Source organism: Monodelphis domestica, chromosome 2, assembly GCF_027887165.1.
Source record: "Monodelphis domestica isolate mMonDom1 chromosome 2, mMonDom1.pri, whole genome shotgun sequence".
Lineage (NCBI taxonomy): Eukaryota > Metazoa > Chordata > Mammalia > Didelphimorphia > Didelphidae > Monodelphis > Monodelphis domestica.
The window spans coordinates 482,876,456-482,898,823 of record NC_077228.1 but is presented as its reverse complement, the minus strand read 5'-3'; the positions used below and the strand labels follow the sequence as shown (position 1 = coordinate 482,898,823).

At 37.5% G+C, this 22,368-nt stretch overlaps 1 protein-coding gene across 3 annotated transcripts in view; it reads right to left on the bottom strand.

Moving 5' to 3' along the window:
* Positions 1-22,368, bottom strand: part of CTTNBP2NL (CTTNBP2 N-terminal like) — a 74,284-nt gene that overhangs the window by 6,371 nt on the left and 45,545 nt on the right. For all 3 annotated transcript variants that reach the window (XM_056819210.1, XM_007485146.2, XM_001372916.3), the window contains exon 3: positions 6,786-7,016. In XM_056819210.1, coding sequence (XP_056675188.1) covers positions 6,786-7,016 — 231 coding nt within the window. The remainder of the gene's footprint in view (positions 1-6,785; positions 7,017-22,368) is intronic.

Sequence of the window (22,368 nt, the reverse complement as noted above, 5' to 3'; positions counted from 1 at the left end):
GGCCATCTCTCCAACATGTTTTCCTTGTTTAATCCAAGGGCCCTATCCCTGCTTTCACCCTCCTTTTTTCCTCATTATAACTAAAAATCTCTTTTTAGCGCCCCTTGTTGTATATATATTTAAAAATCCAATTCTGTCTCTCCAACATGGGTCTCCTCAGATCACTTCCCCCTCTTTTTTTTAGCTTTGTGTAATCAGAATTCCATTCACGAAGGATTTCTGTCTATCCTGTCGTGACTTCCACTGTAGAATTGTTGTCCATATTTTCCTAACTTTCCTTCACCTGAACCTTTTACTATTGGATGTTCCCAAATCCAAGGAGCATGCCGGAGTCAGGATGTTTAGCTTTCCTATTCTTTACCATAAAACATTCTAAAATGCAGTGGTTACAGTCTTTCAAGAGAGTGGACCCAAACTCAAGTCAATTCAACACAAAAAATGACAGAATGGACTATAGTAACTAAAACAGGTAGTCACCTTAGTGTACCCTGATTAGGGAAAATATGTTAAGAGTTCAATGGGAACATTGGGGCAGCTAGGTAGCACAGCAGATAGCCAGGCTGGGAGGCAGGTAAACTGGGTTCAAATATGGCCTTAAGACACATCCTAGCTGTGTGACTCTAGGCAGGTCACAACCCTGATTGCCTAAATCTTGCTGTTCTTTTGTCTTAGAATTGTTATTAAGACAAAGGGTAAGGGTTTAAAAAAATAAGAAAAGAAAGGGAACATAGATCTCATTCAATCTGATGTCCTCATTTTACACATGAGAAAAACAGTTAGACTTGCCCAAGGTCACACAGCCAGGAGGAAGCAGGGCTCTGATTCAAAACCAGATCTCCTGTCTCCAGGCTTACTTCATACCAGGCATGCAGTTTCTCAAATGCCACCCAAGTCCAACAGCCATATAATAAGAATGGAGGAGTTATAAATGAAACATTTTGCCTTAGAACCATGGATATTCTTAATGTAAAATGTAATCTGGATGCTACAAAATTATGATGAATGCTAAGGCTTGGCTCCCCAAAAGAAATATTCACTCAAAGCACTGAAAGAACTTCCTGGTAGCTCACTTACAAAAGCTAGCTTGGGAAGAACCAGGAGCTCCTCCTTTGCTTAACAACAGGAATCCAGGGAAAGTCTGCTGAACCAAGTTGACACTGTATCTTTACTCAATAGCTTTTCCATGCTATGGCGGCATAAACCTTCTTTTCTTAAATGTTTTATTTATTTGAATCAGCTAGATCTACTTTCTTATCCTCCCTCCTCCTAACCTCCCAGTTGAAAACACAGGAAAAACAAAACCCATCAACATATATAAAAACAAATCTTTACATTGGCTATATCCAAAAATAGTTGTCTCCTTCCACATTCTGAGTCCTTCATTTCTCTGTCAGGGGTAAAGAACATGTTCATTGATAGTCCTCTGGAATCTTGGTTGGTCATTATGCCAATTAGAGTCTAGCACATTTATATACCTTTACTTGCTCATCTACACTTCAATTTATGGTTCTCCCTCTGACTTCTTTGCCACCTCAGTATTTTTATATACACTGAAGAGTTTGTTTTGCTTAGGAACTAATCCTTTCCTTAATTTTAACCTCCTTTATTCCTATTGTCTAGCTGAGCAAAATGTAATTTTGTACTCAATTGTGTGTGTGTGTGTGTGTGTGTGTGTGTGTATTCTTTCTTTTGACAAGTTCAAAGAAGAGTGAAGTTCAAGCATCAACCAATTCCACTCCATCACTGATTATGTGAGAATTTTCTCTAACTTTCTTTTCCCTTTCCACCTGGTTTATACCCTCTTCCACAATCTCTCCATTCTTTTCTCAAGACCATCAAGACCCAACAAAATTATATTTAACTGGATTCCTTCTATGAACCATGATGATGATGGGGTTCCCAGGGGGCACACATGTTTAAATGTCAGCACTTAGTCCTTGTTGAGCTCTTTATGTTTACCTTTTTATGTTTCTCTTCAGTCTGTATGAACTTCAAAGTTTCTTCTATTTTCCTTTTTTATGGCTTTTTGATTTTGATTTAACATTTCCTGTTGCTTTTTAAGTCATTAACTTCTATTTGGTGCCATTTTCAAGATTGTTACTCAGGCAAGGTTTTGTATCTTTTGTGTCAACTGTTAATTCCTTTTCCAATTCTTTCTTCTATAGCTCTCATTTCTTTTACAGTTTTCCTCTTAAGTGCTCTCATTCCATTAAAAAAAATATTTTTAGCTCTAAAAAACAAACACCAAAACTCTTGCCTCTTCCAGGAATCCTAATTTAATTTGTGCTCATTCTGTCTTCTCTATGACTTTGCTTGTAGATGTTTGAGCTATTCTCTTCTTCTCTTTTTGTGTATTGAGTGCCCCTGTCAACCTACTAGCTCATTCTAGTGTTTTTTGTTTGCTCATTCTTCTAGCCTCCTTCCTGTCTTTGGAGTTGATCTTAGGGCTGGGAACTGCCATACCTCTGGAGGGAAGGTCTGGGCTAGTCCTGTTGCTGTTTTGTTTGGGTAGTGAGTGTTGTGTTATTCTAGGATCTCAGGGAGAGCCTGGGGTCCTGTAGAGTTCCCTGTTTCTAGATCAGTCTGATCTAGGGCAAAGTCTGATGGCTTCTCCCCTAATCTGAACGCTGAAAGTTCCTGACCTTGACCTGGGTTTGGGTCTGTGCAAGAGTAGACTGCTGCTGAACTCTCTCTATCAGCCATCTGGAAAGCTCTATTGGTTCAAAGCGGGAGAACTGTGGATTTCCATATAGTCTGGGATTCTGGCCTCAGTAGTTTTTCTGAAGGTGGGCTAGATGCTGGAAGAGAGACTCTACTATGAGCTTGGGGTCTGAATCACATTGCTGCTCCTGCTGACTTCTGAACCTTCTCATTCCTCTGTACACAACCCAAGCCCTTACTACCTGTGGAAGTCACTCCCCTACAAAAGTCCCCCTTCTTACACCACACTGGAACTGTGATCGGTAAATGAGCTGAAGGCAAGAAAGCTGCCAGTTGGCATCTGTCTCTGTCACAGTGCCCTAGTATGAGCCTGAGACCATCTTTTGTCAGGGCTCCACTCACCTAATCTGAACCCCATTGTTAGTGCCTGCAGACTTCCTTTCTGTCCTTCTATGCAAACCTAGACTAGACAAAGAACTGCTCTTGATTTCCCTATCAGAATCCTACTTGGTGTATTTTCTAAGTCTGTCTGGAGGAGCCTATGCTTGGGGGAGCACTGCTTTCCAATATTCCACCATTTTGGCTCTGCCCAAAACTTCTTTTCTAAATGGGCAGGTGGTCTATAGATGTCTCTTTTCATTTGAATCTGGAACTTCAAGCAGGAACCTTGAGTCAGGCCCAGGTCTTCTAGTAGGGAGTTATGGAAAACGCCAAAGAATAGCAGACTTTCTAATACAGTAGTACCTTGACACGAGTTTAATTTGTTCCATGGCCAAGCTCATAACTCAATTTGCTCATGTGTCAAATCGAATTTCCCCATTTAAATGAATGGAAATGCAATTAATCTGTTCTGGCCCCCCAAAATTTTTTGTTCTATATGCTTTTAGATACAAAAACATACTTATCAATAACAAATATATTTATAGATAATAAGAAAGACTGTAAAGAAATAAACTTGCTTATAAAATGTTATTTACCTTCAAGGTCAGATGAAGATGCTGGTGGAGAAGGTTTAAATTTTGTGCACTATTGCTTAACTTACTCTCTACACACATAATGCTACAATTAAATGCAAAATTGACCCCACACATTACTTAGGACATGTAACACTATTGCTAAGCTTAACTGCTATTTTTTTACTTTACTCATCATCATTTTCTTCACTGAATTTTGGCTGTTTTGCCACACCTTCCTTCATTTCACTTAGAGGCCATTTCACAAAAACCTTTCCATGGAAGTTTATTTCTTCCTCCCTTTCAGAACAGTTTGATAATGTGTGAAATTTGTGTCATTACATCACACAGCTCCAAAGCACAACCTGTTGCAACTTTTTCTGGGTGTATCTTTTTTTTTTTAATTGCCAAACTTTATTTGGGTTGTTACTGTTACATGAGCCTGCCAACTACTGTGTGACAACCCTCCCCGCCCCCTTCCTTTTCAGCTCCTGGAGAGGAGACTGAGCACTCTCTCTTCTGGCCTCATTTTTTGTCTTCCTCTTTCTTCTCCTTTTTTGCCATCCTTAGCAGCCTATGAGGCCCGTGAGCCCATGGCATTCTGGATGGCCTCATTGTTGGGGTCCACGCCTGGAAAATGTAACCTTTAATGACTCTGGATTCAAAACTGTACATGTTGTTGATAGACTATGATTGTATTCCTTCATCAAGTTGGAAACATGCACACCTTGCTCATGTTTTTTGATGATTTTTTGCTTTAATTTCATGGACATCACCCATCTCTTCTCAGCACTGCCCTTGGCACTCATTTTCTTAGAACCCATGGTTAAAAGTTAAGAAATTTGCCAAAAAAACCCAAAACCAAACCAAACCAAACCAAAAAACCAAAACACAAAACTGATAATAAAGACAAAAATAAAGACGAAAGCAAAAGCAATTCACTACAGATGCTCGCAGGGCCGGAGAAATACTGATCTAAACAAGACAGCCTCATGTAACTTGTGAAAGCGAATGTTCAGCAGGCTATCTGGTGGAGGGTGGTGGAAGCTTGTGATCCAAATATCCACTCGTGACTTAAAGCAAAAAATCCTGATTGCGACTGCTCATATCTCAAATTGTTTGTGACTTAAGGTGCTCATGCATCAAGGTACCACTGTATATTGGTCACTTTTGTTTACCTTTATTTCTTCCTCTTAAAAAAATTTTTTTCCCCTCCATTATAAAGGATGGCTTTTCTCAAGAGAAAATAGAGGAAGAGATGAAGTGGGAAATGGAGGGTATATCAACAGATATCAAATAAAAATTTATTTCTAAAAGCAAATGTCATAGGATTCCACCTAATTATAAAAAGAGAATGTAGGTTTAAAGAGAAATCCAGTTTTTACTATATAATTTTCTGACCAAAGAGGGGCCTCTCCAGAGCATTAAGTGTCCAGTATAGGTACACAGTCAGTGTTTCTGATGCCTCTCTGTATTCATGCTTTGTACAACCCATCCTATTTTCTCACTTTTATTTGCTAACAGTTCTCCTGATTGGAGAATTAAAAATTCCTTGCATGTGGATCCAAGGAGGGTTTAGGGCCTACTACAGCTGCTTTGGTGGCTAAACTATAACTAAAGTGTAGCTGAAAGAGCTTAAATTCTTCCACTTAACCAAGCCCAATACATGCCTTTAGATTTCAAGTGTCTTTTAAAAAACAGATTTAATCTTACATGGAAATATAATATTGTGGAATTTGTGTTAATTTTAACTCCCCTCTACCCCATGCCCAGCAACAGAAAAGGAGCAATAAATCTTTCTAGGACCACCTTCTCTCATAGATCTGTCAGCCTCTGCAGCAACTTGTTTTCCTTGGTGGTCAAATAAAGATGATACTGTCTGTTCTACCTTCTTCCCAGAGTTGTTGGGAGGGAAGGTCTTATTAAATAACTAAATAAAAACACTTTGGAAAGTATAAAGTTCTACAAAAGAACCCCCCGCCCAGTGCCACCCGCCACCCCATGCCTTCATGTTTTCTAATTTAACTCAGCAAAGGAATCAAGTTTAGTTAAGATGTGTGGCAGCTAAGGGGCTTAATTCAGGGGACCCTCCTGGTGACCCTGGGATTCCTGGGCTTTGAATCACTAGAGTAGTTTCTTCAGGTCCAATGGTTTCCCACTGAATGCCCCAATGCCTCCCTCTGTGTTGGCCCAAAGTCAGAATGATACTGAGGAAATGCCAATTCTTGCCAGTACCTTGTACGGGCCAGCTCTGAGCAGCCAATGACAACAGACCAGGAGTCAACCAACAGGCACCAGAATTCCAATGGGATGAGGTCAGGGAAAGCACAGGTCTGCTTTCATGACTAGCAGTCAAGTCTATACGACTTAGGAGAAAAAGTAATTTCTAGCAGGCTGGGATTGCCCGAAGGTAACCATTACTAGGCAGTGTTCATAGTTTTAGAAGCAGAAAAATACAATGAAATTCAAAATAGGGAATAAATGAAAACCTAGGAGGGAGTGTGTGCGTGTGCACAAACATGTATGTTTATATTTAGGTAACTGTACACAGGGACTTTATTGGCTATAACTTTCCCCAAATATCTGCTAACCATACAGAGTTATCATTTATGTAAGCAAACAGAGAACACTGCGTTCAATTATAAACTTTGTCCCGTCTCAGTGTGCTGCCAAAGCTCAGACAGCATCAAGAGCTGGACAAACAGCATTCTCGAGTGGTGTAAGCAGAAGGAATGTTATCTGAATGAACAGACCTAGTACACTCCCAAATTTCACATTTGGAATAAGAGAAGAAGAATGCAACCCCCAACTCCAAGTCCAGCCTCTAAAGAAGGGAGCCCTAACATAGGGTTCATAGACAGAGCTTCACGAATTGGGTTGGGGAAAAAAATTACATCTTTATTTTCACTAACCTCTAATTAAAAATTAGGATTTCCTTCAATTCTTTATGTAAGGCAACAAATATTATTCTAAGAAGAGGTCTGTCTTCTTCCCAGAATTGCCAAAGGGTCCACGGATACAAAGGAGGTTAAGGATCCCTACTCTAGGTACTCTGAAATTCTTCTAGCCACTTCTAAGGACAGTAAACAGCTGCCTCAAGAAAGCAAAAGGCAGTAGTGAGTGGGTCCCAGCCTGGATTTTGGCAACACCAGCGAAGCTGAGTGAACCCACCTTGCGGTGTCGACTCTCCGCAGCAGCCAGTTGGGACAGCATACGTTCTTGCATGTTTCTGCACTGCTTCATCACTGCCTTAAGAACAGACAGGGGGTGGGGGCTGACAGGTTGCTTATCTCCATGATTTTCCTCCTTGAGTGTTTCAAAGTCTCTCTGAAGAGCCATTAAAGGATCACTGATGTTATATTTTCCATAGCGCTCTTCAATGAAAGTATCTCGGTGTTGGGCCTGAGAAAAAATCAGAAACATACACACAAATCATCAAATGTTTGCTTAATAATATAAAGTGACAATCTAGTTGAAGAGGGAGGTTGAATAGCTGGAATATTAAAAAAAAAGGGCGCAGTGAAGAATCTGCTTAAGAATCAGAGCAAGCTATTTAAATATAGACACAGGTCTAGACCTGGGTTTGAATATAGATGTAGCTTCTTTCTCTCTCTATGGCTTTGGGCACAACTCTTCACCTCCCTGAACCTCAGTTTCTCCACATGTAAAATGGAGACGATAACATCTGACCAGCCTATCTTACACAGATGCTTTGTTAACTGCAGAAAGCTGTAAAAATAGGAGCTATTATTCATGAATAGGATGTTGCAGAGAACACTAGATTTGGAGTCCAAAACTCTGGGTTCAAATCCCAGCTCTCTTCAATTTACTGCTTGTGACTGTGGGCAATCAGATGTCTTTGAGCCTCGGTTTTTTTCATCTGCAAAATGAGGGGAGAGGATTAATCTCAAAGACTTTCTTACAGCATTTAGGTTCTGTTCTGTCTTCCAGTTACTTGTGCATTTGTGTGTAATGCCTGGGAAACTAGGAATATAATAAGCATTGGATGAATTGAATTGCCTCATCTTTACTAGGGACATTGGTTTTGTCCTTTTTTTAACAAGATGGCTTTGAGAGCAGGTACTTCTATTTATATGTAATTTCTTAAGGTATTTTACAAAAAGCACGAAAGTCAAAATATAGTTAAGGAAATACACAAAAAGCAGAACAATAAGCTTTGCTGTAGAAGGCAGAAATTGATGTTGAATTATAAAAATTCTCATCATTTATCCATTTCTCTTAACTATTTCAGCAGAACTTACCATATCTTTACACCACTGCCCACAAACAGGAAACCATTTGCAAGAAAGGGAAACCCACAACTAAAATAGCTATGAAGATGAGATTTTAATGAAAACCAATTCCTTTCCCTGACCTTGAAAATAAAACAAACATGGAGCTTATTTCTTTCAATGGATTCACAATTATTTTTGCAGCTCCTACCTACACATGAAAGTGCATTTGTATATTAATTACAAATAGATTTCCATCAGAATGTTACCTAAAAAAAAATTTCAGGCATTTTGCTATGTTTTAAATTTGCCCTTAAAGAAGATAACTTTTGACAATTATTAAGTATGCTATGACTAAGCTGGACTCCTGTATCAACTCTCCTTCCCCTAAAGGGCTAGTCATAGCATCTTTAAGAGCTATAAGAGGCTCCCCTCAGGGACTACATCTAATTCAAACCATGGCTGAACAAGAATCCGAACATCCCTAGAAAGTGGTCATCTAGATTCAGCTTTAAGGCTTCCAATGAAACGGGGCAAACCACCTCCTAAGGTATCTCATTCCATTTTTGGACCGTGCTAACTATCAGGATGTTTTTCTTTAAATCAAGCTTAAATTTATTTCTCTGCAGTTTTGACCTACTGCTACTAGTTCTGCCCTCTGAAACCAAACAGAACATTTTTACACCCTTTCTTCCATATGGGAGTGCTTTGAACACCTGAAGATAACTATCATGTCTACTCTAACTCTTTTCTGTGTTAAACAGCTTCAGTTCCTGCAACTAATCTTACTATGACCAAGTTGTCCAGTTCTCCCATCATCCTGGAAGCCCTATTTTAGATAAGCTCCTGCTGGTCTATGTATTTCCCAAAATATGATGCCTGTAAATGGAATACTTTACTCTAGGGTGACTTGATCTGAGCATAAAGAGGAATTATTACCTCCCTCATAATGGAAACTATGTTGCTCTTAATATAGCTTAGGACGGCATTTACTCTTTGGGCTGCCACACTGTTGATTCACAATGAGTTTGCTATAGTATGGCAAAAATCAATCAGAAAGGTCAGAGTCACACTGAAAAATCTGAGGTGATGTATCTAATGACCTGACCAAAGTTTGGGCTTAGGGACAATTTAATCACATTCTACCAATTTTAGATGATACTTGGCTGCCTAACCTTTAGAGTAGATTCATAGAACTCGGCTATTCTGACTTACAGCTGACTTTGCTCCGTGCTTATATGATCATGCTTACTGCATTGTTAGTCTTTGGATAATACAATTATCTCACTCATGCACTTTCTTCTACTCAAGATTTGGAGAATGGAATGTTAATCATCATCTTTTTAGCCTTAATTTAACTGGGTGTATTTTTAGAGGGAGAGAAAAGGGATCCTAGTGCTGTAAAGGATAAGACAGGATACTCTTTTCCAGCTCCAAATTATACAGGCAAGCTCTACCAGGGATCTACAATCAGTGGCAAGAGGGAGGATTGTCAAAGAAACAGATGCACATACATATATGGGGGTAGGGTAAGAGAAAGAGGGGGAAGAGGAAAGGGGGACGGAGGAAGAGCGGGGAGGAGAGGGAGGGAGAGAGAGAGAGAGAGAGAGAGAGAGAGAGAGAGAGAGAGAGAGAGAGAGAGAGAAAGACAGATAGAGAGACTAGACCTTTATGCAGCTACCAATAGTAATGTGTTTTCTGTTTATATAAAAGCAAGGTTCTATGTAAGTGACACAAGAACCTGATCATCTTAAAGGGCAGTTCTTAAGTCTTCTCATAGTTTGCTTACTGGTAAAGAACTTATTTCCCTCCAACACTGTCTTAGCTCTTTTGGATATGGCACAAAAATACTAGATCAATACCCCACCCCCCATGGGACAAATGGAAGCTTGCAAGCATATAAACTGCTCCAAGTGAATGTAAGTGTCCCTGCAGGCAGAAGCAAGGCCACTTTCTCAGTGTGTCATCTATTCTGACTCATGGGAGATTTTCCCTTGAAGCCAGTGGTTCTGAAAGCAGTTTCAGTTCTGAGAACAGTGATTTGCTCTGTAGGAGGCTTTTGGCTCTTTGATGAGATTTAATGTTGAAGGGCCATTAAGGATGATCTGATTCAATGGCTTCATTTTACAGATGGGGAAACTGAGACTTAGAGAACAGTAGAGAAGATAGGGATTCAAATCTAGATCCCTCACTCTAAATCAGTCCAACATTCCTTCCATTTTTGTCATGCAAGTATACTATTCTGGAGTGCCAATGACACCCCTGTCCTGTGGAACTTCTTTCCATGTCTTCTTGTAGAGTATAAGGGCCACTTCTTGGTTGTCCCTTGCTCTCAGAACATAACTGCCACAGTCACTGAGAGTCAGTGGTCCACCTCCATGGCCTCAAGGAGATATTGAAGACAAGGAAAGAAATTAAATAAAAAGAAGCATCTAACCAATTCATTTTTCCATCCTGAGAAAAAGTTACTCTTTGTCTCTTCTTTGGGATACCATATTGGGATGAATTGGCATGGATAATAGGCTGTGGATGTTCTTCTGATGCTGGATCCACTGAGAAGCTGTTTCTCAGCTTTGAGTGTATATACTTTTTAATCTTAAATAATACAACTTCTTTAAACACCAACTCTGTGATTATCTTGTATAATTTAATAAGTATCATGGAGTTACCAGCAAGGTCTCAGTAGTTAGGTTGTCTGTTTTCTCTTAAGAGTACTTGCACAGTAATTAGATAAATCACTTGCACAGTAATTACAAGTTACATGAAATTGGTGGCTTTGCATATAAATGAAAAAGAACCTGTGGAAAGAATCTAAAAAAAATACTTGTAGGATTTTTATCCTTGTGGTCTTATCTTGTAAAAAACTCAATCATTTTGGCTCCATCCTCAAATGTGATCAAGACTAGAAAGGTGGACTCAAAACACTGGATTAGACATAGATTGAATATAGATGGAATTTGGGGGCAATTTTTATAAGACAGATCAATTTCAGAGCTGGCAGACTTTACTGAGTAAAAATAAGTCAAATTGGTTGGAAATGATCAGCTTAGCAGCAGGATATGGCCAAATCTTGATAAGGAAGTATAATATAGTGGGAAGAACCCTGGATTATGATTCAGAAATCCTGGCTCTATCACCTACTGGTTTTTGATGCTGAAGAAGTAACTTTACAGCTCTGAACTTCGGTATTTGCATTAAAAAATCATTAGACTATATAAATCTTTATATTTTTTCTAGCTTTAATATTCTATAAAATTAGGATAATAACACTAATTTTATAGAGTTGCTATGAAGATCAAATGAGACAATAAATTTGAAGTGCATTGCCAAATTAAAAAGCATTCTATAAATTGTTTGTTATTATTATTCCGTGGTTAATGCTATCCACCACTATCATTATCTTCTTGAGTTGAATATAATCTTATACTCAAGGCTGCAAGTTCCAAGTTTTAATGCTTTAAAGATATTTTTAGCTTTTTTGTTAATAGGAAGTATTTTTGATGGCCTCGTATTTTTTTATAATATAGTTAAATGCTACAGTTTTTATGTGATACATTATACTTTTCAGTTCAATGCTAATTTACAATACAACTGAACAGAAAATATACAACTTGTCAGAAAACACAATAATCTTTACTCTCAAACAACAGAAAACTAATTGGCTGGTTAGACAGTTTCAATAAGAGTGAATATTATCATGGCTGACAACACAAACTAATCATCTATTACTCATTTTTGTTACTGTCAAAAGCTGGATGAAACACTACTGATGGAAGCATTAATAAAAATCATTCTACATCCTACCTAATGAAATTATATAAATTCTGCATCTAGAACACCAGATTTCTAGCAGTTTCTATTATTATTACTATTATTACTGACTGTAGAAGGAAGTCTGAAGGATAGTCATACCATATAATATCATAGTCATACCATATAATATCATACAAAGAGTGGGTATTCCAATCTTAAAGCAAGAAATCAACCTCTTTATCTTTAAAGTAAACCAAGAAAAAAATGTGTGTATATATGATTTTAAATTAAAAGAGGTACAGCCAACATTTATTCTACTGGGGAAACACATTCAATTAAAGATGACAGGTCACACAATTTTCATTTTTAGGAAATAAGGCTATCATAAATATGCTTAGTGTGGAGCCTTGCTATTTATGAAATGATTCTAAGATGAAATCACCTATGAAAATATCATATGAACAAAATAAATACTGAGTCCTTTTTTAAAACTTGAGCGCCTTTATTCTAGTGCCCCCCAAATAATTGTACATTAACCCAAGATTGTTTTTGTTTTGGTACCACAGGCTATCAAACCACAGATAACTTATTCATTGCAGTAGTTAAATAATTCACTCACTGGTGTCTCTGATAAGAGACTACCTCAAAAATATAAAATATATAGCTACATATAAAACTATCTCAAAAAATGAATAAAACAATTACGCCGAATAAAAATGGTAATAATATCATGAAAATAATATTTGTTCTAGAAAGCCTTTTATTACTAAAAAAATTAGTGAGTTTTTATATTTGATAATGATGATGACCAACTGAGAAAGTCAGTTTTTACTGTACCCTCTTCCTCATGCCCACCAAATTGAACTTACAGAAAAGGTATAAGAATAGTGTGAAGCTAAAAAGTGGAAAAATGTTTTAATAGGATTTAAAAAATAGGTTTAGAAAATCTTAAGTATTTCATTGGATCTATAATTTCTTCAGTGTGAATATTCCTTCTAATTATTCAAATTTTCCTTTACTTCTATCAATCAAGACATATATTTATGGATCAACTGCATGCCTAGATAGAATGATTGCTAAATATTTAATGCTTGTTCTGTTATTCTAAGAGGTTTTTATTCTTTATCAGCTGAGTATAAAATCATAAATGATTTTTAATGAGTGGTTCTTAAAACCTACTTTGTTCAAGTAATTTCAAGCTCAAATAATTTTCTATGTTGAGTCTCATGGATTTTCTATGTGAACAACCATGATATCTACAAGTAATAGTAATTTGACCTCTTTACTTCCAAGGTCAATTCCTCTCATTTCTTTGTTTTACCTTATTACAACTGTTAGTATTTCTAATACTGTGGCAAATAGATGTAGGATTTGTTTGTTTTTAATGAATTTGATTCTAAATAATTCTCTATTATATATAATATTAGCTCTTAGGGCCAGGTTGGTGTTATTTTTCAAGTTGAGGGCTTCTGAATCTATTGAACATAATCAGATGGTTTTTATATATAATTTTAATTATTTTTCCAATAATAATACCCTTGTCTCTTAGGTTTAAATCCCACTTGATCCTGAGTAATTTTTTTAGTGTGCAGTTGTACTCACTATATATTTTAGGCATATATATTGAAACGGTCCCTTTAAGCACAGAGAAACCTTTCTCTATTGTTAATAATAATGTATAATTTGAAACTGATCCAAAGTCACACAACCAGTAAGAGTCAGGATTTGAATCAAGTTTCTAACTATATATATATATATAGGGTTTTTTTTTTGTTGTTGTTGTTGGAAAAATAACCTTGAGTTATCAAGTCTAGAAATGTTTTGTTGGGTAATTTATTGATATTTTTATTTATTTCCTACTCTGACTTATTTCTGGTTGAGTCAGATTTGTTATTTTGTGTTATTATGACCATTTAAACTATTTCGCTTTATTGGTAAAAAACTGTATACAGTAAACCTTGATGGTGTGTTATTTTATTAATTTTGAAAATGTGATTTCTTTTTCTTTTATGATTTTAGTATGAGTTTTTTTTAATCTTTTTTTGACTATATGCTAATAGTTTGTAAATTTTAGGGTTTTTTTTTAACTCATTCCCCCTCCTTTTTCCATTTACTTATTTCTATTCCAAATCTTGATGTTTCTGTTTTTCTTCTTTCCTTCTGGACTATTTCTTTATTTATTTTTTGGTATCTTTGGGAGTCGAATTGTTTATTTTCTCTTTTTCTCTTACACAGGCACTTAAAACTATAAATTTGCCTCTGAGAACTTGCTTTGACTATATTTCGTAGATTCTGATAGTTATGTTTTATCATTTCTTCATTATTTAATCATACATTCCTATTTTGTTGTTTATTTTGAATTGTACCATATTGTTGTCCAAGCATATGGTATTTTCTGACTGTGGGGTGTTTAATAAGATTTTCTATTGTTATTACATTTATCTATTTTTTAGCTTTTCTTTATATATATATATATATATATATATATATTTTTTTTTTAATTAAAAACCCTTACCTTCTGCCTTGGAGTCAATACTGTGTATTGGCTCCAAGGCAGAAGAGTGGTAAGGGCTAGGCAATGGGGGGTCAAGTGACTTGCCCAGGGTCACACAGCTGGGAAGTGTCTGAGGCCAAATTTGAACCTAGGACCTCCCGTCTCTAGGCCTATCTCCCAATCCACTGAGCTACCCAGCTGCCCCTATATATATATATATTTATAAATGTAAATGTCATGCTTTTTTGGTCAATCTGTGGTTAAAATAGCTAAGTATTTCCCCCTTATGAGGGATCTATTCATTCTATACCTCATTGTGGCATAGAATGAATCTGGTTTCCTAAAGGCTGTCCCACAGGGGTGCAAATGCTGGCAGGTCCTATAAAATTAGAGAAGCACAGTCTGGATGTCTATCATCTGAGGACCAGCCTAGTTAAGTATGGAAAGCTTCATCACCAGAAGTTGCCTGGACACCACAGTATATTTTCTATGCATAATAACTTAGAAAGATCATGGTCAACAAAGACAGAGGGCTATCATGGGCATCAGTGGAGGGCATACTCAAAATAATGAAATTACATATTTCTGAAGTAATGAAGATATCTGTTGTTTTTCCTTTCATTATAAGAATAACACACTGTATCTTTTTAAATGTTTTAGCTTATAGTCATCTTTATGTGAAATAATTCATGTTAAGTCTTATTTTTTTTTTACCATGAAGTTACACAATCCATTTTAGAACAACTTTACAGAGTGAAGTAGGAGGAAGGAAGAAGAGAAGAGGGCCAGCAGAAAGGGAAAGACGAAAAAATAAGTGAGAGTGGGGATGACAGAAAAGCCAATCTATTGGTAGACAGGTTGAAATGGAATCACTTAAACTAGTAGAGGAATTAGTTTTCATAAAGCTAGTCATCATATGAAACAGGTGAAGGAGGAGATAGTGGCAGGAGGCATCTGAGTGATAAGAGCTGAAGAAGAGGGGGTTCGTGAAGAATGGCTTTATTTTTTCCTGTTAAATATGAAGCTTTCTTAGCTAAGTGGATAGAAGGAGGAGCCACAGGAAGTTTAAGGAGGGATGAAAAGGTTTAGAAAAATTGCTGTAAAGAATGGAATAGTGAATTGATAAGACAAATATAATAGGATTGCTTAGCAGCAGTGAGGGCCCAGTTGAGATTACATAACATAAATCTGTAGTGAACCTAATCAGACTGATTGTGATTTTTCTCTGTGTTTGTTCAGGAACAGACGAGTAGGCGTGAAAGTGATAAAAGATAGAAGTGATCCAAGCTTGAGACTTGGCTGGGAATAATCACTGATATGATAAGTGGTGAGGGATTTAAGAGAGGAAGACACTATAGGGCTGAATTGGTTCATCAAAGAGTCAAGATGAGGAAGAGAGGAAAGAGTGGCTAGTGTAAGGGAGATGGCCTGGGAGAGAATTGAGGGCTCAAAGGATTGGAGGTCATTGTGAGGATGAAGAAAAGGGTTACATAAAGGAAGGCAGAGGGAGAAGTGAAAAGCCAATAGATTATGGTTGGATAAAGGGATTTCAAAATTCTTGAACATGGACATGGTACATTTATAGAGATGGCAAGATCAAGGGGATGTTTATCTTTGCATGTGACTGAGGTTGGATGGATAGATGTAGGAGTAAGTTGAGGAACTGAGTGGTTAGGGTAGTGATGGCAAATTTTTTAGAGACTGATGCCCAAACTTCACTCTCATGTGGCAAAGGGAGGGAAGAAGTGCTCTCAATGGGCAGAGGAGTAGCTGTGGAGAGGGGGAGGGGAGCAGTTCCTCTGGCATGGATGCCATAGGTTTGCCAACACAGGGTTAAGGTATTGGAGAGAGAATCAATAGCTATGTGAAGTCCCCTAGTATGAGGGCAGAATTAAGGGGGTAGAGGAAAGGTATTGAACTCATTAAGAAAGGTAGGGGAGTGTCCTGGAGGTCTCTAGACAACAGCCACCAGGGTTTTGCCTGGGTGGTAGATGTGAACAGCATGAATCTCAAAGGAAGAGAAGTTACTCAGTGAAGGGTAAAGGGGGAGAACCTGGAAGTGGAAATGTGGATCAAAGACTATTCCAACTCATCCACTTCTACCAGTGAGCTGAGGAGAATGAATGAAATTACACTGAAAGTGAAGGGCATGGAAAGGATGTCCAGGGAGGCTGTGTCATAAGGGGGAAATGATATTTCAATAGGAACTACTAGGGAAGAAGGAGAGGAAACAATTTAAGATGAAGGGAAGTTTGTTGCCTATGAAACTGGCAATCTAGGGGCCACAGTGAAAAGGCTTTTGGAGTTATATCGAAACTTTGGGGATTGAATGGTTAGGTTGGCAGGATGGGAATGATGAATCAGGTGGTGGGGGTATGGAGTAGGGCTTGGATGATGATCTACAAATATGAACTTTTAAAATGCTTATTCTATGCTATCCACATTGAGAGAAAGAATGATGAGAGTAAAACATATGACATCACTTATCACATGTATATGTGGATATATGATTTGGGGTTTTGGCTTTAAAAATCATTCTATTGCAAAAATGAATAATATGGAAATAGGTATCAAGTGATAACATTTTTACAATCCAGTGGAATTGCTTGTTGGCTCTGGGAGAGGGAAAGAAAACGAATCATGTAAACATGGAAAATATTTTAAAATAAAAAAAAAAAGCTTCTTCTAGCTGGTATGGTTTGTGCCATTCATTTGGTAATTGATAATATACTGCCTTGGGATATTTCTTCTACTACTATATTGCACAATTGCATACTTTTTGTATCATTAACTTCTCTGATATTTACAGGATCTTATCTAGATTCTAAGCTTCCTAGGTCAGATCCTGTTTCAGTCTATTAAGTATCTTTTCTAACAATTTAGCTTAGGATTTATATGCAGTAGGTACTCTTTGTGAATGAATGGCTGTTAATTGATCCCCCCCCCTTCCCAAATTCTTATGCCAGGACAGCACGCTGTACATTTTGATAGTCGTAATTATCAACAAGTATTTACTTTAATGTTGGTAATTTACAATTCATTTGGCAAATATATCTGGAGCAGTTTTACTTTACATGCTTAATTAAAGAGAGACTAAAAGTAAAGCATACTTCAAAAACCACCCTTTGGGGTCAGTCTGCTACAGCAGATGTATCTAAGCCATTGTTTACTTAGGGACAAAAGGATAATAGGCTTGAATAACATTTAAATCCCAATAACAACAGAGTCTTCTGAATGAGGTTGTAGAGCACTGATGGGCAACCTTTTGAGCTTGGTGTGTCAAAATTCGCCCAAAACCCAAGCATAACTGTGGTATGTCACTTTGAGAAAAAACCATAATTTTGCGGTATTTATAGTTTAAATAACAAAAAAGTATAATTGTAATATATAACTATTTAATAAACCAAAAACTAATTATTTAACTTACTTGCTTAGTGACTTCTTTGTTCATCTGTCAGTCAGTTTCTTTTGTTGGTCTTGATATTATTTAACTTGTGTGGGGTTCCATGAACTAAGATAAGTGAGAGGGAGGGGGAATTCTTCAACTAACCTGTCTATTAGTGACGTTTTTTGTTGTTGCTGAATTTCAGTGGCTAAATCTTTAATTAAAGGTTGGTATTTTGTACCTTCAAGTCCAAGCAAGCACTACTAAACAACTAAAGTTTCTTTAGTTGGTTTTGATATTATTTAATGCTTAGAATAAGGTCTCACAAAAGTACATAGAGGGAAAAAAATTGTGAGTAAAACCATTGCTATATTTTTCAGGGTGCTAAAAGTGTCTGGTAATTGGTTCCAGGCACTCCTGCATTGCACATGGGCTGGAGCTCCACCCTGCCAGTCCTGGCCCCTCTCTGTCCCTCTCCAGCCAGATGTGTGTGTGTGTGTGTGTGTGTGTGTGTGTGTGTGTGAGAGAGAGAGAGAGAGAGAGAGAGAGAGAGAGAGAGAGAGAGAGAGAGAGAGAGAGAGAGAGAGATACCGGGAGCAGCAGCTGCCACACCACAGGTCAGCCTGCCTGCCCGTGTGGGTGCTCTTTCTCCCCGCCCTTGGAGCCCCACATGTCCCAGCCACTTGGCATGTTCTGCCCAACACTTGCTTCCCCCTATCCTCCACAGCCCCTGTGGCCAGCACGTGGAGTAGCAGGCTGGGCAGCTCCCAGGTCCCAAGGCACTCTGAGTCTGCACAAGGCAGCATGTCATGGAAAATGGCTACGTGTGTCAGTGCTGACACACGTGTCATAGATTCGCCATCACAGTTATAGAGCATATGATAAATGAGCACGATATGGTGCTTTCTGGGACCTCTGAACTGGTAAATTCAACCCAAATTTCTTCTTGTAACTGTTCTGGCTAATGATTGGAAACAACCAGTCTGGTTGCCAAAGACAAGGCAGCTACATGGTGCAGTGAACAGCATACTAGATCTGAGTTTAGGAGAACTTCAGTTCAAATTTTGCCTCTGATTCTCACTAATTTTGGACAAGTCACTGAATTAATTTTAATCTGCACTTTTAAAATTGGGATAATAATAGCACTTCCCTTACAGGACTGTCAGCAGGATCCAATGAAGTAACATAGATAATAAAATGCTTCATAATCTTAAAGCTCTGTCTATAGCTAGCTCTAATGTTAGCTAGCTATTATTGTTGTTGTTATTATTAAACATTTGTAGTTCATGGAATCAGTAAGAACATCCAACAGAATGGAAATGATTTATTTTGAGTATGTGAACATATGTATATGTGCTATTAATAAATCAGAATCATAGGACTTAGAGCTAGAGTTCTCTTAACGACCATCTAGCTGAACTTTCTCTTATCATGAAGTTGTCTACTCTTCTTTCAGGTGAGTCTGGTGAATAAAACAAAGGCAGAAATCTCCCTTTAAGGAGAAGTTGGGATTTGTAAAAAATTCTCCTGGCACAATGAGAAGTCAATGGGGAATTTACATTTTGGTTATTTGATATTGATCTAGCATATAACTTTTTAGAAACACTCATAAAATAAAATAAATCTGATAGACAAGCAGATTCTTTGAGAGAGGGGAGGTAATCATCACTAATACTTCTTTCAAAAGTGAAATAAGTGACTAATGTCTCAGACAGAGTTGGTCAAAAGTCAAATACCCTACAATTTAAAACAGGAAACTCACCCACAACATTTGAAGAGCAAAACAAATTCTGTAGAGTTTTGGAAGAGAGTATTTTGGGTACCAATGAGTTATTGGGGCACCGTTTTTGATATCATCCTTATTGCAAAGAATGAAAAAATAGCCGATGGTTATATAACAGTTTTCTAAATAACACTATCAAAGATCAGGGCAAAACTAAACACAGCTTACTTGATCAGAAATTTCAAAGCCTTGTTCCTTACATATATAAGGAAAAGGAAGGAAAAGGCCAACCCTGGAAGTGGGTGGGTTGTGGTGAATAAATAAGATTATCAGCAGTTTAATGAATCACAGGAAGCACCACAGAGTTGATTGTAGGTGCAGATATAAGAGGGGAAAAACAACCAAATAACTTAAAAGAATCAAGTTTTGGATTAAACAATATGAGTACGAGCCCACTAATTTGTAAAGTATCTAATATTTGGAGTAATTTTTGAAAAGTCTCTTCATTAGAGATCTACTCAAGCTGGTTCATTTAAATAGTACAGAAAACATAACAGCTATGGAAAGTAATGAATGCTGGAGGGGATGTGGCAAAGTAGGGACACTAATTCATTGCTGGTGGAGTTGTGAATTAATCCAACCATTCTGGAGGGCAATTTGGAACTATGCCCAAAGGGCGATAAAAGACTGTCTGCCCTTTGATCCAGCCATAGCACTACTGGGCTTGTACCCCAAAGAAATAATAAGGAAAAAGACTTGTACAAGAATATTCATAGCTGCACTCTTTGTGGTGGCCAAAAATTGGAAAATGAGGGGATGCCCTTCAATTGGGGAATGGCTGAACAAATTGTGGTATATGTTGGTGATGGAATACTATTGTGCTAAAAGGAATAATAAAGTGGAGGAATTCCATGGAGACTGGAACAACCTCCAGGAAGTGATGCAGAGCGAAAGGAGCAGAACCAGGAAAACATTGTACACAGATACTGATACACTGTGGCACAATCGAAGGTGATGGACTTCTCCATTAGTGGCAATGCAGTGTCCCTGAACAATCTGCAGGGATCTAAAAAACACTATCCACAAGCAGAAGATAAACTGTGGGAGTAAAAATACTGATGAAAAGTAACTGCTTGACTATAGGGGTGGAGGGGATATGACTGAAGAGAGACTCTAAATGAACACTCTAATGCAAATACCAACAACATGGAAATGGATTTGAATCAAGAACACATTTGATACCCAGTGGAATTGCGCGTGGGCTATGGGAGAGGTGGTGAGAGGGAGGGGAGGGAAGAAAAGAAAATGATATTTGTTTCCAATGAATAATGTTTGGAAATGACCAAATAAAAATAAAATAAAACAAAATAAAGGACAAACAACAAAAAAAATAGTACAGAAACCAGTCTCTTTGGAGGAATATCCAACCTGTAACAAAACAAGAATCTTCTCTATGTTGTGCCCAACAAATGGTCACACAGATTTTTCTTGGAAAACCTACACTTGGGGAAGCCCAGGATTTCCGTAAACATTTCATTCAACTTTTGGATAGTCAAAGACTAAAACCCTATATTCAGTCAACTCCAGTGGCTCTCTATCATCCTCAGGAACAAATATAAAATTCTTTGGCATCCAAAGCCCTTTAAGCATGGCTACCTCCTCCTTTCCCAGTCTTCTCTCCCCATGTACTCTGAGATCCATTGACACTGGCCTCCTTGCTGTCACTTACAAGATACTCCATTCTCTAGACTCTTGAGCCTTTTCACTATCCCCTATGCGTAGAGTACTCTCTCCCCTAATTTTTGCCTCCTGACCTCCTTCAATTCCTAGCTAACATTCTACTTTCTGCAAAAAGCCTTTCCTGATCCTCCTTAATTCTAGTGTTCTCTCTGCTGATATCTCCAGCTTGTCCTGTATAAATCTTGTTTGTCCATATTTGTTTGGATGGGATCTCCTTGATTTGACTGAACTCCAAGAGCATGAGGTCTTCCATTTGCATTTCTTTGTGTGTTTTTTTAAATTAAAGTTTAAACCCATATCCCTCAGTCTTAGAAGCAATCCCAATATTAATCAGTTCCAAGGCAAGAGAGTGGCAAGGGTGAAAGCATTGGGGTTTAAGTGACTTGCTCAGGTTCACATAGCTAGGAAGCATCTGAGGTCATATTTGAACCCAGGACCTCCTGCCTCTAGGACTAGCTCTCTAGCCACCTCTCTGACCAGTTTGCCTTTCTCTGTAATCCCAATGCTTCTCACATAGTAGGCACTTAATAAAAGTTGACTATTGACTAGTATCTTCACAGCCTTTCCAACAACTATCATTTCCATCTTTTGTCTTCATTATGAACTTGTTGGATGTGAGATGAAACAATCTTTCATATGGTTAATAGTTTGTAACTCTTTATTTGAGAGCTGCATAGCTATAGGAAATAGCCTTATATGTTTGTTAATTCTTTATCTATCTTGGATATAAGATACTTATCAGGGATATTATATACATTTTTATTCCCTCCAATGAATGTTCCCTCTTATCCTTGGTCACATCTTTTCTTTGTGCAAAAGCTTTTCAACTTCATGTCACCAAAACTATTTATTATGTCTTTTGTTATGTCTATCGCATTTGGAGATTTTCCCCTAACCATAGTTATAAAAGATATCTGATCTCCAAATGTAATTTTTTTTTTGACGTGGCCTTTTATATCTACTTGGAGCTTATAGTAGTTTAAGATCTTGGTCTAAACCCAATTTTTGCCAAATTACTTGTTTTTCCCATCAGTTCTTGTAAAATAAGGAGTTCTTTCCAAAAAGCTTCTCAGGTTCATCAAGCATTAGTTTATTGAGTCTAATTCTTTCTGATTACTGCTTAGTCTGTTCCATGGATCAACTCTCCCTACAAATTTTTTTTCTATTTTAATTGATATATTTTGTATTTACAACTTTGACTTGCTCATATGCCAACTTTTTCCCTATCCAAGGAACCAACCCTTGTAACAAAGAATGAAAAAGAAAAAAGAAAAAAGAAATTCTCTGAAGCTAACCGAGCCATCAAACTAAGACAGAAAAACTATGCAATATTCTAAACCCACAGCTTCCCACCTGTCCAATGGAGGGAGGGAAGTTCATTTTATCATCTCTTCTTCAGGGATGATCTTGGTTATTAGATAGTAGCA